Genomic DNA, 19,810 nt, shown 5'->3' with positions numbered 1-19,810 from the left:
GAAAACTGAATACATAATTTCTAGACAAAATTATGTATTTAACTACCAACTTATTTCTACTTGTATATAGTCTTCATTTTACTACAAAGAGTAACCAGAGGCCTCTTGAAGAGTCAACATTCTGCATTTAGCTGTATTCAAGTGCTGCATTTCTCTATTTCTATTTTTTAAAAAATCTCCATTCCCTTTAACCTCCTCTGGACACTAGTTTATCAGTGCATTCTAATCTGTCAGAATCAAGGTATTATCCCCATTTTGCAAATGGGGAAACTGAGGTTATAAAGGCCAAGAGTCTTGTCCATGATTATACAGCTAGTGTTGGAACTAGGATTTAGACCAGGTCTTTTTGACCCTAAGCACAGCACTCTGACCACCATACCACATTGATCATATATTCAATTAGGTGTTTGTGTCATCCTTCTACTATACCACAAGCTCCATTAGGAAAAGGACTCATGCTTTATAAACTTTTTCCTTTTTTTCCAGTTCCCAGCATAATAGGGATTGAATAAATATTTACTGCATGAATAAATGGGTGATGATGGGTTATGTTAATCAGGGACAATAGTCCTGTTCCCATAATGCAGCCAAACCTGTGACAGCATGGGACAGTCAGGAAGTTGACTATCAGGAAGGGACAGCCGGAGTCAGGAAGGTTTAAGTATGGCAAAAGTAAATTACTGAACAAATGGTGCAAGTTGAGAACAACACACTTTGAAGAACTGCTTCCAAAGGGGTTCATTTTATTGCGAAAAAAAATCTCAAAAGTTTATATTATGACTTTTCAAATTACCAAAATGCTTGACAGCTTAAACTCTCTCCCCCAAACCACCGAATAGCAGCAAGGAAAGTCCTACAAGTGGTTCTTTGTAATGCTGCCTTAAAATGTTTTGTCAAAACCACAAATGATCTTATTGGAACATACCAGAGGTATTGAAATAGCCCAAGATGTCTTTAACCATATGCTTTACAAATAATTCTTGTGCACAAATTCTTTGTCTATAATTTCCATCTTAGTGCTTACCCCCTTGAGACAAACTTGCAATAACCCACCCACAATTGTGGACAACTCTAGCATTTTATTTAACATTTTCTTGTGAAAACACCAGAGAAGAGGTTCATCTGTTAACCAAGAGTAAGTTACGTTACAGAATGCCCTCCTCAAAGGCTTTCTTAATGCTTCGAGTAAGCTGCTTAATCTTTTTCCCTTGCCTTATGAGAATTTTTAATGCATGAGGAACACTGGAATCTAAATTGATCTTTCTCCCTTTATGAAACATATACAGCAGAAATGTACATACATAAAGACACTTTACACACACAAAAGTGAATTCACCAGTTTCAAACTCATCAGTTTTTGAGAACCAACCACTAAATGAGTGGACATAAGCCAATCCCCATCTATAAACTACATGAAAGAGATGAGACCTGAGTTTCAGATCAACACTTTGCAGAACCATCTCCCCATCAATTATGCTTAGTGCAATAAACTTCCTATTTACTCTAAATTCCCTTTTTCTGAACCCAAACAAGACCTTGTGTTCCTTAAATACCATTAAAACTTCATGATTTTCACCAATCAGCATGCCTGTTTCCATGAGAAACCAGAAGCTCCTATTTGTTTAATTTTTTTCTTCTTTTATATTGTACAATTTTTTTTTTAACATGGGCTGGACCCAACCTTACTGTAAAAATGACAGAAAAACCCATCCAGCAACAGGTTTAATGTTTTCCATTAAGTTTTCTAACTGTAATTCCTGATCATGTGAAGCACCCAACATCAGCTTGAAGTGCTGGATATAACTGGCAGTGGCCCTGACAAAGTGAATTTCAAACCTCTGGCTCTTTGAGTAATGGAGCCATATCCAGTGCTTAGCTTGACTTTTCAGGGCATCCTGTGCTAATGATGGCACTTGTCCAGAGCTGGTACATCCCCTCGAGATCAGGGAACCCTAAAAGTACCAGTGAAAGAACTCTCCTATGTCCTTCCCTCCTGCAAACAAAGGGATGGAGACACATTAGCTCTCCAAACCAACACAAGTGGTGGTGAGGTCTGTTCCCTACCTAGTCTCACCTCTTCAGGTGGTTTTTTCTTCTTCTTTTCTGCTGTGAAGTAGGAGGGATGAAAACCTAACCTGAGTCACAAGAACCAAAGACGGTGAAGGCCACAGAAGGAAGTAACCAGGACTAGCTGAGAGACTCCCCCTCCCTCCACACCCAATGAGCTGGTTTCACCAAAAAATAAAGAAACGAACAAAAAACACACACACACACACACAAACAAACAAACAAACTGGATTTACAAAATCCATTCATCCAAGAGTGGCAGAGCAAAGAGGAGGGATGGCACAGGGAGAAAAGCAAAGTGTTCAAATCAGCACAGGCACAGGGCTGGCAAAGGCTAGAAAACAGCTGCAGAAAAATCTGCGGTCACCGAGACATGTGACAGCATTAAAAATCCACACCTGGCATCAAAAAGATTCTGGCCTACACTCACAAGATAGTAAAACTCCAGATCCCACAGAGAATAACGGGAATGTGCTGAGGGCCCTTGGCAGGGTGGGTCCTGCTTTCCCTGGGTGAGGGGAAACTGAGGAAGCCACCACCAGTGCCTCCCCTTGGAGGCAGTTCAGTGGGCTGCAGCAGCCTTCAGTTTGGCAGGAGATGGGTGAGGTGAGGGGAGTTTTTCGGCAGAGGCTGAGCTGCTCAGGGCAGACTGCAGGTAGACCGTCTTGTGAAAGAGTCTGTTGCTTAGGAAGACCACCAAGGAGAAAAGGCGTAACTGGAAGAGGCTGAAAGGCAAGAAAACCGTATTAGACTTTGAATCTGGACCATGCTGACTCTTGCTCTTCTCACATGCTCTTCCTACGTGAGTCTGAACTTTTAATCTGTTGATAGGTATGTTCAGTGTGGCAACCCCAGGGGCAGGAGTTGCTTTCTCAACAGCTGTCTGACAGACTGCAAAATTCTGAGATTATAAAAGCCTGTGTTCTGATTTATAGAGTCATTAGGTAAAATCAGGATCTCTGCTTGGGAGAGTATCATTTGACTTCTCAATACAGGAAAAGTCAAAAGAAACACCAAAACTAAGCCCAGTTATTTATGACTGCCAATTCTTACTCTTACAGTTAATACCTCAGGTATGGTCTCTGATCCTAGTGACCAAGTACTGACTAAATACTTACTACGCTTTCCCAGGGGTCTTCGCTTCATTGGCGCTGATGATGAACAGAGGGAAGAGGATAGAGAAGAGGCAGCCACTGTAGAAAAATGAAAGGAAGTGAGATGGATTCAAAGAAAATCCAGTCTCAGTCTCTAAGTGGGGAGATGTGAGAAGCCAAAAGGACCCCAAAAGGCATCATTCTCACACCTTCCAACTCCTCTGAGAATATATTATGGAACAGGTTAGCCAGATACTTTCTGGGAGAATGACAAATCTCAAATGATTCTACCGGATATGTTCAGGGACAAACCCCAGCTTTTATCCTCACTACCTAAACCAAATTCTTTAATTCAGATTACCTGATGATGTAAGAAGACTGCATTGCTGTGAGGAAGGCCAAGGGTAGACCAAATCCAAAGTAGTAAGGCCAATTCCTTTCAATGTTGGATAATCGCTGATGCATTTCAATTCCTGATGAAACAAAAGTTTAAAATACAATACTGAGACTGAGACAAATAATCTTAGGGACCATGCTTGAAACATTTCTGTCGTCTCTAAGTACACAGAATACATAATAAGTTCAGCTAACTTTAGCCAAGGGACTGCTCCATTACAGCTATCCTAAGTAAAATCTCATGACAAATATGATCACAAGCAGTAATCAAACTTCATATGTTGCATGGTTTATTTGTTTAAAGAAGCAACTGGTACCAGCATGGGCACAGGAATTTAAAATTTTCATTATAATGTTATTTGTTATAACAAATTTCTACTGAAAAACCACTATTTGAGAGAATGTGCCTACACAGATTAAATACAGTTAAAAGCACATTCTAAAAAAAATATAATCTCTAAAAAGAGCCATATGGAAGAACAGAAGTCATTTTGATTCCTCCAGACCAGGATTTCTTGAGTATTTATCTATTCTCCTTTATTGGCTTCATCTCCTCAGATTCCTTGTGGGTGTTCCCTAAATTTGTTTACTATTCTTTTCTATTTACTCATTTTCTCTTGACAACTTCATTTACTCTCAGGGCTTGAACTATTACATAGGTAAATTACTTTCTCCATTCCAACTTTCTCTTTTAAGCTCCAGAATTGTATTTCTAACTGCCTACAGGACATCTCTAAATGCCTGTACCACTGGCACATCAAACACAACATTTCCAAAAGTAAATTTATTATCTTTCCCTTTTTCTACCTCTAAAATGAATGGCAAATTGGGGAATGAAAGACTTTTGGGTGGAACTGTTCTTTTCAGGGATCTGGTCCTTCACAAATGCCAAACACTCAGGTGGACTTCAAGGAACTTGATGTCTGGCAGTAAGCACTTTTGATGAATCACTTGTATGGGGATAATTAAATTACCATCTGATATATGTTGGCTGCTTCTATATTGAACACAGATATAACAATTACAACAAACTGCAGTGTGTCAGATTTCACAGTGAAATCATTGTGAAATTAAAAAGAATCATCAAAACAAAAAAGAAAGATCACTGTCCCTTTGGAGAGTGCAGTTTCAGATAAATAATGAGATCAGAAATCAGACTGCAAAGGGTTAAGAAACTGAGAGGACGGGTCGGTTAGGTAGTGAAGTAAATAGAACACCAGCCCTGGAGTCAGGAAGACCTGAGTTCAAATCCAGCCTTAGACACTTAACACTTATTAGCTGTGACCTTGGGCAAGTAACTTAACCCCAATTGCCCTGCTCTCCCCCCTTCAAAAAGCAAAAAAAAAAAAATTGAGGACAAAAGTAGAGTCATTAGGTTATGAAAGGCAGGAGACTTAGACAACAGCTAGCATGGATAGTAGAATTGTCCTAGGCCTGTTTTGTAGGAAGCAGGGAAGAAGTTGATAGATTAGGAGAGGTTAAATACTGAAGATGAAGGTAAGGGGAGAAGACAACAGTGGGGACAATCTACTGGAAATATGGCAGAATGTGATCCAGAATACATGTAGAGAGGTTGGCCTTCAAAAGAAAGGCAACTTATTCATCAGAGATTGGTGTGAAGTAGGAGATAGTGGGAGATGATCCAGAGGGTTGTGTTAGGAAGGGGAGAAGAGAACACTCTCAATCAAAAGCCTCAATTTTTTTTACTGGTTAAATATGAGGCAAGGTCCTCAGATGAGAGGGCAGGGTGCTATGGAAAGCTGCAGTGGAAAAGAAGTTTGGAAAAGCCACTGTGGAAAGTGACACAGAAAACTGATAAAAGGACTTCCTTGCTGCAATGAGGACTCAAACAGGGAAAAGAATAATTATTATTATAGCCACCAACATTAATATAGCACTCAATTATGTACCAGGCACTGTGATAAGTACTTCACAAATATTATTTCTTACAATAACCCTGGAAGGTAAGTGCTATTATAACCCCCTATAATGATGAAGAAACACTGAGGCAAACAGAGGTTAAGTGACTTGCCCAGTGTCATACAGCTAATAAGAGTCTGAGGGTAGATTTCCCGGTCTTCCATCTACTGTATCACCAGCTGTCCCTGATAACAAATTTGTAGTGAACCTGGTTAGCATGGCTTCATGACTACACTGTACACCATGCTAATTAACTTCTATCTTTTTCCTTTACTAAACTATAAGTTCCATAAAGGTACTAACCATGCCTTATCTAAACTTTGCCTATCTCTAGCTCCTCACAGTATTTTTCACACAGAAAAATTATTAAAAAACTTAATAAAGTTTTGCTGACATTGTTCATTCAAGACCATAGAACCTCATTATATCAATCACCAAATTAAAGATAGTTGTAGGGTCAGCTCTAATCATTGAGAAGACTCTTAAATCCTCTATCATCCATGGCTCAGCCAGAATTCTAAGACCTGGAGGAACAATCCCATCTTTTTGTCAATGTTTAAGAATCCTACCTTGCAGAGTAAAAAGGAAAGACTCGTTAACTTCTTTAATAAAAACCTATTTAAGATATGATCTCCTCTGGGCAGCTAGGTAGTGCAGTGAAGAGCACTACCCCTGGATACAGGAGGACCTGAGTTCAAATCCGACCTCAGACACTTAACACTTACTAGCTGTGTGACCTTGGGCAAGAGTCACTTAACCCGAATTGCCCTGCCTTCCCACCTCCAAAAGCAAAAATATAAAAAAATATGACCTCCTCTTGAATAGTAACCACTCACCTTTGTTGAACCAACGGTACTCAAAACAATAAAGTGAGTAGAGAAGAGACATGTGCAGAAGACTGACCAACTGGCCAATGAGATGGATCGGGAATAGACTGACAAACATGCCCTGCAAAGGAATCACAACTAACTTGAGCTCTTTTCAAGATCCAATGGCAAGAATGCCATCTTCATTCTTTCCCCCAATTAACTCCATCAGCAAAAATAGCCTCTCTCACTTTATTACTGAACCAGGGTTCCAAGAGAATATAATATACCCCATCCTCCCTAATGCATCTGGACTGCACTGACCAAAAACCCTCCTCCCTCACTTTTCTGCCCCTTCCTGTTTATGTCATTAGAAGGCTAGTCTCACCTGGATCAGGAAAAGGGCCTGTAGTAAGAGGTTAAAAAGCATGTCAGCTATGATCTTGCTGACACTAGGGAATGGTTGGGGTTTCCTCCCAGACACTTCAAATGCCAGGTCAGCGATATCCTGCAACACAGTAGGCAGCTCACCAGAACAGAAAAGATCTAGGCCATAAATCTTAATGTAGGTGTTGTTAACTTGGGGTCTGTGAACTTAGCTTTTTAAAAAATATTTCGATTAACTGTATTTCAATGTAATCAGTTTCCTTCATAATCTCGAGGTTTTTATTTTATTCACTTTAAATACATTATTCTGAGAAAGGATCCACAGGCTTCATCAACTTGACAAAGGGATTCTTGACATTAAAAAAGGTTAAAAACCCTTGTTCTAAAGCAGGCCTGCACAACATATGGTCTGTAGCCACTTATGGCCCACAGGCTGCTAGCATCTGCCAAAGCAGGGCAATGTGTTGTGCAGGCCTACCCAAGGGTATTAGGCCTCTTAATTACTTCTTCTTAAAAGGTCACTGAGCCCTATTAGCTCTGTCTGAGAACAGCCCAATTACAATTCTCTACATTTTTCGTGGGCTGCCCAAAATCCTTTGGTGGGTCACAAGAAGCAAATTGAATGTTGTGCAGGCCTGTTTTAAAGTATCAAGTCCACTGGCTCTACCAGAATTATAACTATCCTGGACAGGAATCCCAGGAAAATCTCTCTCCTGATTTAGGAACATATTCAGCAAAAGGTTGCTCTACTCACTTCTAAAATATCCAGTGATTCCAATTAAAAGGAACATTAAGAATTTCCCTGCTTATGAACAAAGCTAGGTGTTTCTTGGCAGTGTTATCATGCAGGGACACATCTAAGGAAACAACAGCTACCAATAGTTCTTGTTTCCAGGCTGCTTTGAAGGCTACCAAGTTACCATGTTTCAGGGCCAAGAGGCTTATTTATGACCTGATCTTACCTGAAACCATATGGCATTCACCACTTTACTGAGCACAAACAGGGGGAGTACCCACAGAGCACTAAAGATAGAAGTGAGGATAAACTCCAACCAGGACCAGACATCTCCATGCAGAGAGGGATCTCCTAGATAAAGGAAAAAGTCACTATAAGACACAAACCCTAGATAACCCACTAGGCTATCCTGCTTTTCAACCTTGCCTCTCCTCCTATTTCTGGTTCAAGAACCATTGAGGTTCAGTTGGTCCTACTGCCATAATCTTAGATTTTTTTGATTTTCAATCAAAAGCAGAAAGAATTAGGAGCTCTCCTAGCAAAGCAGTGCTTACTTAGAAATAGAACATGGTCACTTTGGATATTAGTATAAGACTTGTAAAACTCATGACCTCCCTCCTCACTTCAGTCCCAAATGAGGAAAGAAGTGTGTACAGACAAAGGCAACAGAGAGCAATTTACGTACTTACCAATAATTTGAGCGGTTACTGACTGAAGCACAGGGATAAATACTCGGTAAAACAAAAGGAGACTCAGCTAAAGAAGAAAGTCAATATGATAAATATGAAAAAGATTTTCATTAAAAATACAAGTTCAGATGTTTTAATCAATAGTCCTCTCTGTGAAAAAGAAAAACTGTTGAGAATGTCCAAAAACCCTTCTTTCTCCATTTCATCAAAATTAGCCTCTACAATTAGCCATCTTTATTTGGGGTTTTCTCAGCTCATTTCCACCTCCCAGGGCTCCAAATGAATATGGGTGATAGAAAAGGCAGGTCCAATATTATTTACTTATTCACTTTACTACAAACTCATGAGAAATAAATTCTGAAATACAGAAACTTAGTGGATCTCGAAGAGCATCTTGCTAGTAGGTTGGGAGAGCCAGATCCATAAATTAAAACGCATGCTGTGAACTAAATCCTGAAACCAGGATCTAGTGGGAATAGAAGAAATTTTGTGTAGTTCCTCAAAGGACAAGATATTTAAGTGAGCAGACTCATCTATTATGGATTGATTCCTAGTCCACTATAAAAGGAATCCAAAGGAGAAATTCAAACACTATTTGCCAGTAAGAAGTTCAAATTAAATTAATAGTCCTGTGTTCATCAATTTTCAGTTGACTGTGAGGTACCTGTTCTGCTAGAGGTTTTGATCATCAGAAGCAGTGAGCTCCTTTTCCTTCAACAACCCAACAGATAGACGTATTCAATAGCATGCATATCCCTTATGAAAAATACCAATACTCAAAGACTTAAAGGGTATCTCTACGCCCTAAAGGTATAATAAGGCCAAAGAAGCAAGAAGCTAGACATCTGGAATACTTGGTTTGGGTTCTAGTCAAGGGAAAGGGTGGCGAAAGCTTACTCACCCAGAATACTCCTCCATTCCAAGCACAGCACTGGAAAATTCTGCTCACTATCCTTGGCTCACTAAAAAAGATCCCACACACAGTCTGTGAAGCAAGCAGGCTGCTCCTTATTACTAAGCAGATCTCTCTTTTTCTCTTGTATTTCTATCATATTGATCTTTTAAAAGATTTTTTAAAAATCAAATAGCTCACAACCAGCTAACTGGCAAAGATGACAAAAGATGAGAATAGTTTAACACTGGAGAGTGGTGGAAAGATAAGTATACTATTACATTTCTGGTGCAGCTGTGAATTGTCACAGTCATTTGAAAGGCTACTAGGACATTATACAAATAAAGTGACCAAAAGGTCCATACTTTTTTAACCCAGAGATTCTACCACTAGGCATACATTAACAATGAGACCATTGGTAAGAATCAAGTTCCCATATAGAACATTTATAGCAACACTTTTTTCCAAAATTAAGTACTTGATTAAAGAATGGTTAAATAGTGCTTTTTGAATGCATCAGAATATTACTGTGCTATATGAAACGATGAATATGAAGAATATACAGAGAAGCGTGGGACAACTTACATGAACTGATGCAGAATGAAGTAAGCAAAGCCAAGAAAACAACGTACACAATGATTACAACAACGCAAAGAGCCATCAACACAAGACGCGCAAAAGTGAATGCAGGAGAATTACCAACAAGCATGGCTCCAAAGAAAAGATATGAGAAGACACCTCTTCCCACTCCTTTGCAGAGGCTGGAGGTCCATAGATGTCAAACATGGTATACACTTTCAGATTTTTTTCAATGAAGTTATTATTCTCATAGATTTCCACCCCCCCCCCACTCTTTTATTTAAAAAAAAATACACTGTTATTTGAAATGACTGGGAGGTGGAAGGGAAGTGATGCAGGGGGAAATTTACATGATACAAAAACAGTATTTTGATTTCAGGTTTATTGAGGACAGAGCATCAGATTGAGGAAACCATTTATTGGATAGCTGTGAAAACTTTAAAAGTGAAAATAATCTGCCACGTTAATGACTGAGTAATCACTATCCTAGAATCTCTTAAGTCTTGGACCTTTGGAATTTCTGATCCACTGACTCTCAATCCCAGTTAACTCCTATCATCCAGTTTCCTTCTTCCTACTGCTAGACTTCTTGAGTGGGAAGGGAACAGGCATTTAATTAAGCACCTACTGTGCCAGACACTATATTAAGCACTATACAAGTACCTCTTCTGATCCTCATAACAGCATTATAAGGTAGATGCCTATTATGCTCATTTTTATAGTTGAGAAAACTGAGGCAGACAAAAATTAAGTGACTTGCTCAGGGTCACTGACATCAGGAACACACAGCTAGTAAATGAGGCTAGATATGAACTCAGCTCTAACTTCCTGGCCAATCCCTTTACCTTATCCTTGATGTATTTGGCTGTAGTAACACTGGAATCAAGTTGGTTTCATCCTCTCCCTCTCCAGCCATCTCTTCCCCAGTCTTCTTCACAAACTGCCTTGTTGCAGACACCACAAACCATGCCCTAAGGAACTTCCACCCTGCCCCATACCACCCATGCTCCACCTATGCCCCCAAAGTGGTCATTGTCTCTCCTGGAACACTATTTCAGGAAAGCCCCACCAGCAGGCTTCAGTTCATGCCCTCTTCTTTGACTCCCTCCACCTGACTCCTTGCCCTATTGTGAACCTGTATACCTTCCTTTCCTGCACCAGTTCTGGAACTTTGAACAATAATCAAAATCAGTTCTGCTTGGATGTGGCTTATCAATCAACTGCCCCATTTATCATTCCAGTAACTTTCAATACCAAAGTATCCCTCCTAGGCCATCATTATCTGTGTTGCTTTCCTCACAAGAATACAAGCTCCTTAAGGGGAAGGGAGGTCTCTTTGCTTTAGTATGTGTAGTCCCAAAGTTTAGCACAGTGCTTGGCACATTTTAAGCCCTTAATAAAATCTTTCATTCACTGTATATTTAAGGTATATCACCTCAGCTTGACCTTCACTGCTACTTTTTTAGCAATCCTATTTGACTACTCTATCAACTCTCTACTTTATCCCTGTCAGTTAATCCAAACCTTTTCTTATGTCTTGAACTCCGCAAAATATTATCCCTTTATCCATCCCTATCCTTTGTAACATATGACTTATTCTCCTATATAATTAGGAACACCGATCAAGAGCCAGACATCAGAAGTCATTTATTCCAACCCCTACATTGTATATACAAGAAACCAAAACTCAGGTCAAATGACCTTCCTGAAATCATATAGTTAACAAAGGTTATAGGTGAGATTTGAACTTAGATCTTCTTGACTTCAAGTCTAACACTCTAACTACTATGTCATGCTGTTTCCATAAGACTGAAGTTTCCTAAAATGTCCTCCTGTACTCCCAACAAACTTACATATATCATCACTTATCCTCTTGTAGAATGAATTTTCTTTCCCTCCAGTCTCAAAGGAACAAGTATCTCAACTCACTGATAAGGCTCAATCTTGTATTTGTATCCCAAACCATCCTAGATCTTCTGGCACCTTGTTTCAGCAATTACCCTTTTTCATGAATAGATGACTTTCTCCATCTTCACTGGCTCCTTCCCATCCATCTAAATACATGCTCATGAAATGGGTGCTCACTGACTGGGAAAAGGGCCAAACAAACGTGATAAATAAATAAAACAGTACTGTGTAATAATAAATGACCAAAAGGGAATTCAGAGAAACATAGAAAGACATGAAAACTAATGCAGAGCAAAGTAAGCAGAATCAGTCTGCTATATAATAACTAACTACAGTAACTGAAGAAAACAGTAAAAGGAAGTAATGATCAGTTTGGGTCTCAGAGAAAGATCATGAAACAGGCTTCCTTCCTCCTGTTAGAGGACAGAATTTATTGGGAGCAAAGCATTATACCTAATATCAGACCAATCACTGCAGAAGCTATTCCTGCTGAACTCCTTTTTTTGTTAAAAAGAAATTTCAGCAAAAGCAATCAGTAGGGCAAGATATAGCCAGAAATAACTATCATGTAAAAATGAAAGTCATCAATAAAAATTTAAAAATAAATAAAAATTTTCTCAGGACTTAACTAATTCTAAAAAAAAAAAAAGGATAGTTTGACCCTTCTATCACATCTAGCAACTGTTGTCTCTCTTCTTCCCTTCATTGGAAACCTCTGAAAATATAATCCGTATATTTCTTCCCCTTTCTCAGCACCTACCATTTCATTAACTTCCTACACTATGGTTTTCATCCCTGATACTTTACTGAAACTGTTCAAAGATAGCCAATGATCTACTAATTGTCAAATTCAAGCACTTTTAGTCTGATACCTCTGGATCATCTGATGTTGCTGACCTACTACTTTTGGGTGATACGTTGCCCTTTGGCTTCACAGACACACTCCTGATTCTCCTCCATTTTCCACCTTCCCACACAACCTGAACTATCCCTTGTATACTCTCAAATTTATAGTTCTATCCTTAAACTCTCTCCCTTCCAAGTTCCAGACTTTCATTTTTCAACACTTCTTTCCAACCTCATTCACTTCCATGCTCAATCTGTTCTCAATGACTTGGTATGTCTTTCCCTCCACCTATTAAATTTCTATGATTCTTTAAAGCTCAACTACAAAGCTACCTCCTCCAAAAAGCCTTCCCGGATTCATCAGTCATTAGTAACCTTTCCTCCTTGACCAACATATTGTACTTTGTGAATGCAGTGAGGTTTAGTGGAAGGAGCGCTAACCTTCCAGTCTGGAGATCTGGGCTAAAATTTCCCTGATGTTCTTTAGCTACGTAGTTGTGGTCAAGTTACTTTAACTCTCTAAGCCTTGGTTATGGTGCTCTTACTTTATTATTTACAACTTTCACAGTTATGACAGGAATCATGTCTTACTCAAACACTGTATCCTACCACTGTGCCTAGCTTGCTGTCCTACAGGCAATAGGTGATTTAGTGAATTTGAGGATATGATATTCTGCCCAGGGTGGTGATTTTCTGAAGAGTCTATAAAACTTGGTCTATATCCATAAAGATTTTTTCAGACATAAAATTCAGATAAAATTAATAAATTTTATAATTTATATATATGTATGATAATGATAAAATTGAGACAAAAATTTCTCAAATTTGGTGTTTCATCTAGTAATGTATTTGGCCTTTCCCAATAAAAAATATTTGCTAATCTTGTTTCCTAATATTTTATATATGTAAAGCAGTATTTTCCAATTTTTACAATATCATCTTTATCTCAAGCAGTATTGCAGAAGTATCAAAAACATTCAAACAAAAGTTAGATTTAATTCATTTTATCTTAAAAATTAAATGGCACACTGTATTTTGTTAGGGAAGCAGAAAAGTAAATTATAAAAAAGATTCTCAATAGTAAAGTACTGCAACTCCAAAAATATACAAATCATTGATGGGATTCTCAGTCATCCTCCTCAAATATTTATATCATATTCCTGCCAGAAGCTGCCAAATGAACTCCAAAGACTAATCTCACTACAATGATCTGCTCTCCTCACCTCTCCTGCTTCCGCTCCTCACTCTGGGCTCTTCTCTGTGCTAAAACACTGCTTGCCCTTCTTCGACGCTGCTCTTCTCTTTTCTGTTGGATTCGGGCATCCAGTTTGGAGATGGTGCAGATGCCCCAGATGGAGTCCTTAATTCCCTATAGGCAAAAGCGTTACGATCTTTTATTTTTAAAGCAGAGAGCATGCTGGTACAAGTAAGGCAAGTAAAAGCAGAGGTGAATTAATAAAAAGAAAACTGGAAGCAATTCTACTCACTTTGCTGAAAGGCCAGTCCATAAGAGTAAAATAAACTTAGAAGCTAACACAGAAGGAAATTTATATGGACGAGGGCTAATTCACAGTCAAATGTTTACTTAAGTTAATTTTCAAGGGTGACTAGGTGGTGCAGTGAATAGAGCAGCAGCCCTGGAGTCAAGAGGACCTGAGTTCAAATGTGACCTCAGACACTTGACACTAACTAGCTGGGTGACCTTGGGCAAGTCACTTAACCCCAACTGCCCCTCCAAAAAAAAAAAGGTTAATTTTCATTATTTTCTTTTGGACCTCCCAATGGAACCAGCTCCACATGGGCAGAATTTTGTGCTTTTGAGTGGGAAATGCCATAAAAATAGTTGGTCAATTTTTCTCCTCACTTCTCTATTCTTGGCCTGATGGGGATCTAGAGACATTTGCTAAACCTCACCTAAAGACTTCCTAGCACAAGGAGGTTAAAGGGATCCTAGTTCAGTGAGTCACTACAGACAATGTAAGCTTTGCTCTTCTCATCTAGGCCAGTGAATAAACTAAGTAGTAATGTCAAGGCAGTGGGAGAGAGTCAAAAGAACTAAGTGGGAATCAGAAGGTCTGGGTTCCAGTCACATTCTAATTAGTTATGTGACTGAGGAAGATACTTCATCTCTCTGGACCCCAATGTCTCATGTATAAGAAAAGGGGTCGGAATAGTTGACTTCTGAGTAATCTTATAGCACTAATATTCTATGATTCTTATAAAAAAAAAATCAATGAACATGTGCAAAGTTTGGAGACTTTTAAAGTCAACTTCTTCAGCAAAAAGACCAAGAAATATGAGTTCCTTTCTGAGGCATGATAGCTTTACTTACCCTGACAAGATCATGGAGAAATGTTTTGACACTGTCAGCCATCTCTAGTTCTGCATCACTTCCACCACCCAAACTATCAACTACAGGGAGAAGGGAAGAGAAGGATCCCAAAATCTCTCATCGTGAAGAGCCTGGAAACACAGAGCCTATGGAGAGAGAAAAATATTATATTATGAAATACGCAGCTAAATGCCTACCTGAGGGGTGGAGAGAGGTATCAACATAAACCCTACATGAAAAGAGAAACAGACTGATATGCTCTAGGCCACAAGTCAACTTTCAAGCTGTCTCTATAAAATCAACTGTTAGATTTCTCAATTAGTCTAACCTTGTTGTTATTGCTGTTGAGTTGTTTCAGTCATGTCCAACTCTTTGTGACCTCATTTGGGGTTTTCTTGGCAAAGATACTGGTGTAGTTTGCCATTTCCTTCTCTAGCTCATTTTACAGGAAACAGAGGCAAACGGGATTTAGTGACTTGCCCAGGGTCACACAGCTAATAAATGTCTGAGGCCATGTTTGAACTCAGGTCCTTCTGACTCCAGGTCAGGCACTCTATCCACTAGCTACCCCGAATCTAACATATAGATCCCAAAGACACACAGATCTTCCTTACATTACTACCTTGAATTTATAAAGCACTTTCTTTCCAAAGAGCTCAAAGCATTTCTGTTTCATTTTTTAAAATTTATTTCTATTTGTCAGGCAGGAAAAAGGCATCATTTGACCCTATTTTATACATGGATAAAATCAAAACCCAGACAGTTTAAGTTACAGAGGCACTCATAAGCATTCCCCTGACTGCCACCCCACGCAAAGGTCTTACTACACAAGTCTGATACCTACGATGATTCCAATGGAGCCCTGCCATATATAAAAGTACATAAAGGAGGCACTTGGTTCATTTGATAGAGTAAACTGACAGGATCTTTAAAAAATGGCCAAGAAATGATAAATTTAACCAAAATGTGAAAAACTATTATTGAGAAGTATATGTAAAAGTCCAGACAAAGCTCAATTTCAATTCATACTGGCACAGACTCACCTATGCAAATGGTGACTAACAGCTTTCTGGTCTAAGAGGGCTGTTTTCATCTCCAGGTTCTATTGAGGTAAGATGATGACGTGAGCTGTATGTCTAGCTGCTAACAACCAAAATCTTAATGGAACATGGATCTCTCTTTTCTCTTCTTATTAAGCACTAGCTCTCCCTACAACCACTTAAATTTTCACTTGGAAAAAAATTCTAGTAGATGAAGCACTGAATGGGAAAGGGGGAAAGAGGGATTATTCACTTTCCCTTTCTGGGCCTTGGTTTACCCATGTATGACCTGGGACAAACAGCTGCTTCTCTTTCTTCTCATACATCCATGAAGGATTAGGCAGATAGTAGTATTATTGATGAAGAATATATCAGAGAAATTAAAATCATTACTACTGCCCTGAGAACTTGGGGGAGTACAGTCATGTATCAATAATACTTGGGGTAGTATAAGAATACATTGTTTAAAAGTAATCTATTTTAACCTTCTTTTGTATAACCTCATTATGTATGAGGTCATTACTTCAGGATTTGAGCTCATGTGTAATCTGAGCTATGTTCTTATGAAACTACTAATTAACCATACTCCTGCCACAAATATACCTCTCCAACCAACCACAGTAGGCACCCATGAAACTGGTCATATAGATGATGCCATCTGCCCTTCGGGACCTTCTACATTTGGATTTTCACTTTGATATATGTTGAGTATGTCCAAATTTAATAAACATGCTAGATCAGATGTGATTTTCTTCAAAGGATTAACAAAGTTCTGATGTGAAGAATATAAATATATATTAATTTAAATTTGGAGGTGGGAAAAAGAACACCTACCAAAGAGTAGAAAAGTCAGACTTACATCTCTAAAAATATCCTTCACATTCAACTCCCAAATTCCTTACCAACCAAAAAATCCTTTAATATAAAACATGTGACTGATTTTCTTGTGTGGCTTATTATGGAAGGAAACACCTCGTGTTTCACAGCTCAAGAACAGGAGTAGATCTGTGCTTGGTAACCTTTAACCATCTCACAAAACTGCAACTGAGTTTGACACAGCTGGATATATGCCACTCGGAACCGGATGAGCAGGGAACAAAGCCGAGGAGAACTTGCATAACTAAGCACATGCCTGCTCATGTCAATATGCATATATACATGTGTGTGTATACAGACACATATACATATGCACACACATAAACCACTAGGTCTAGCAACACTCACTCTGCTCACTACAAATTTATCAATAAGTGTCCTGGTCACAGGGCACCATCATAATCTCATATCCTCCTCATCTTTCCTGGTTAGCCCATTTTCAGTATCTAAGGTTTTGGCCACTATTCCTCCTCATGTAATTATCCCTCCAACACCAATACCCAGCCTCTGACTCCCACAGGGTAACATTAGGATCTGGACACTTTTCACTAAGATAACAAATGCACTGAGAGTACTAGATCTGGACTCAGGAAACATGGACCTTGAACCCCGTCTCTAACAACAGTCAGATGACCACTGATTTAACCTTTTAAAGCCTCACTTGTCACACCCCTAAAATGGGTACAATCACACCCGCATCACAGCATAGTTGTGGTGAGACATAAGTGCTTGGCAAACTTTAAAGGACTATATAAATGTGAGTTATTATTGACTCCCGCACTAGAGCAATTTTTTTCAAGCATGTATTTTCTTAACCTCCTTGATTCCACATCTGCATCAGCAGCTACAGAGGATACTGACAGACCTCTAAAATACACAATGGGGACTGAAAGGGTAGCTCCAAGAACCTAAAGAGGATGCCATTTCCCTTTAATTTTACAACAATGTCTCCCACACATCAATGAATGTTTTGTAGAGAATACCCCTGACACACCTCAAAGTACAGTCTGGGATAAGGGTGGAGGCATGGGGAAAGCAGTTTATTCACCCGGTTTAAACCTAACTTCTTGAAAATCGTGTTATCTTAGAGTAGGAAGGGACCAGAGAGCTCAGTGAGGTACTTTCTTTTCCATAAGAGAAAAGGAAAAGCTCTGAGAAGTTAAATGACTGGTTCAAGGTCATTCAACTAGTGAGTGGCAATCAAGGCTGGGGCCCTTCTCTGGGTTCAGTGCTCTTCCCACCAGAGCTCCAAAGTGAAAAATCACATATAATAAGGCTTCCCCTTTTTTAACGACCTCCACATCCGTGGCAGGAAAAGAAACCTCCAATGAATGCCCTGAGAGGGGGCTGCTAGGCCGGCTGCCGCAGGGCCGGCCATCCCCCCGATACTCCATGGGCTTGGTCCTTCCTTGGAGGTTCCCCGGCTACCGAACCCATAAGCCTCCCCCCAACACCTCTTTCTCGAGGCCTCCCCACCTTGTGAGGCTGCCCAGAGCCGGGCGGGCTGTGCCCTCCTACAGATCAACAGGAGCCCGCTTGTGCCCCCCAGACCCACAAGCACACACCCGCGTATACACTCAGAGTGCACACGCACCCATACACACGCTACACACGCGCGCTTTCACTGGGCCAGCAGCAGCCCAGGGCGTGCAAGCCGGGCCCCTCACTAAGCTCGAGCCCGAGCCCGCCCCGCCGCCCTCCGCCGCCCCGGCCGGCCCTCGCGCACGCCCGGCTCATTCCCCCCAGCCTGCCCCCCGCAGCTGACCTGCCCGCGGCCCCGCTCGGCTCCCCTGGCCCCGGCTGCCGCCGCCGCTGCCCGTCGCCTTCCAGCCGGCGCCGCTCCCCAGGCCGGGGCCCGCACCTCCCGCACTGGGCATGCCCGGGCTGCACGGGGCAGGCTGGGAAGCGAGCGGGACCGGCGCTGCGCCGAGCGGCTGCAGGAGGAGGAGGAGGAGGAGGAAGGGGAGGAGGAAGGGGAGGAAGAAAGCGGTAGCAGGGGGGGCAAGGAGGAGCAGGCCCGGCCCCGCCTGGGAAATGTAGTTCGAGGCGTCCGCCCCGCCCCCGGCGACGGCAGCTCTGCCCACGTGGGTGTAGCCCCGCCCCCGCCGCGCATCTCCAAGCGCAGGATTTCTAGGCTTTCGCTCTCCTTTCTTTTCTCCGCTTCTATTCCAGCGAGTGACCCAATGGTTAAACTTACATAAAGCGCCTACCATTTGCCAGGCACTGTTATGCGCTGGGTGAGGCTCTCCTTGCCTGCCTGAGCCTCAGTTTCCTCGAATGTCAATGGACTAGATACCCTCCAAGGCACTCTCCAGCTTCAAATGCGACGATCTTACGGCCCTTCCCCCTTGTCGCATTTTCCCCCCATTTGGTTGATTTTGAGACCCACTTTCCTCTAGGTTAGAAGGACGGGAAGGGGTATCGGAGATAAAGACAAAACGCTTTGTGGGCCAAAAAGGTTGAGAAAGCTGGTGTTTGAGACGGTTGGTCGCTCTAGGGCTGCAACTTCCCCGAGGGCGGAAGAGAGAACAGACTAAAAGAAATTCGGGGTAGATAAAAGGAAGAACTGGGGTTTGTGGGGGATCATTAATGGATCTGGGCCAGAGTAGGGGTAGTGCAGGAGATGATCGAGTACAGGGAAGACTGGGGTGGGAAAAGACCATCGTGGGACCTAAAACAGGGTTCTTAAAGTGGGGTGCACGGACCACCGTGAACTTAGATGGTGGTTGTGGGGGGGAATCAACTCTTATTTTCACTAATCTCTAACTGAAAATTTGCATTTCCTTCAAATATTTAAAAACATTATTCCAAGAAAACGAGGTAGTGGCAAACAAGCAAATAATACAAACAGGTAAAAACTCGTAGCCCGAAAAAAGAGTGATTCCACTGCCCTGCTGGACGTTAACATCGTCCAGCTCTTCCCCAAACGAACCTGTGACCCAGGGCCATGGTCAGCCTGAGGGGTGTCTTTGCAGTTGTTCTACAATGCCACTACACCCTACCTGGTGCCCGTACACTTTCCATTTCCCCCCTTCTTTCCCCATTAGATTTTTTTTTTATTGTTCCTAATCGATTTAACAATGAAAAGGAAACACACAGACTTACCCTTCTCTACCACCTTGTTCTTGCTCTTCTTTCTTTACTCTCTCAACGCTTTTGCCTCATTTTTCACTCACGTGGTAAGAAGAAATGAAATTTCTGAATGAAAAGAAATTCTGGAAGAAGACCAGTAGTTTAAATCT

General features: G+C 40.8%; 1 protein-coding gene across 3 annotated transcripts; it reads right to left on the bottom strand.

The window, feature by feature from the left end:
* Nucleotides 1-723: 723 nt before the first annotated feature.
* Nucleotides 724-19,809, bottom strand: EI24 (EI24 autophagy associated transmembrane protein). Of its 3 annotated transcripts, none has more exons than XM_069080533.1 (11): nucleotides 19,674-19,809; nucleotides 14,653-14,798; nucleotides 13,544-13,689; nucleotides 8,997-9,057; nucleotides 8,096-8,162; nucleotides 7,633-7,757; nucleotides 6,672-6,791; nucleotides 6,314-6,425; nucleotides 3,523-3,634; nucleotides 3,186-3,260; nucleotides 724-2,792 (listed from the first exon to the last, which is right to left on the bottom strand). In XM_069080533.1, the coding sequence occupies exons 2-11, from the start codon at nucleotides 14,692-14,694 to the stop codon at nucleotides 2,630-2,632; spliced, it is 1,023 nt and encodes a 340-aa protein (XP_068936634.1). In that variant the 5' UTR covers nucleotides 14,695-14,798; nucleotides 19,674-19,809; the 3' UTR covers nucleotides 724-2,629. The 3 variants fall into 3 exon arrangements, with proteins under 3 accessions (XP_068936634.1, XP_068936633.1, XP_068936635.1); XM_069080532.1 differs by lacking the exon at nucleotides 19,674-19,809 and adding an exon at nucleotides 18,334-18,484; XM_069080534.1 differs by lacking the exons at nucleotides 6,672-6,791; nucleotides 19,674-19,809 and adding an exon at nucleotides 18,334-18,485.
* Nucleotide 19,810: the final 1 nt, after the last annotated feature.

The sequence above is a fragment of the Petaurus breviceps genome, unplaced genomic scaffold (genome assembly GCF_028583685.1).
Source record: "Petaurus breviceps papuanus isolate PSGF00001 unplaced genomic scaffold, PetGlider_PUasm1.0 91133, whole genome shotgun sequence".
In the NCBI taxonomy this organism is placed as follows: domain Eukaryota; kingdom Metazoa; phylum Chordata; class Mammalia; order Diprotodontia; family Petauridae; genus Petaurus; species Petaurus breviceps.
This window is presented reverse-complemented; position numbering and strand designations above follow the sequence as displayed.

Excerpts from the sequence above, each read along its gene's own strand:
- EI24 (XM_069080533.1), bottom strand. The coding sequence starts at position 14,694 with ATGGCTGACAGTGTCAAAACATTTCTCCATGATCTTGTCAGG. Across the intron at positions 13,690-14,652 it reads TTCTCCATGATCTTGTCAGG|GGAATTAAGGACTCCATCTG; the intron begins GTAAGTAAAGCT and ends TTTTGCCTATAG. Across the intron at positions 3,635-6,313 it reads GTACCGTTGGTTCAACAAAG|GAATTGAAATGCATCAGCGA; the intron begins GTGAGTGGTTAC and ends TTGTTTCATCAG.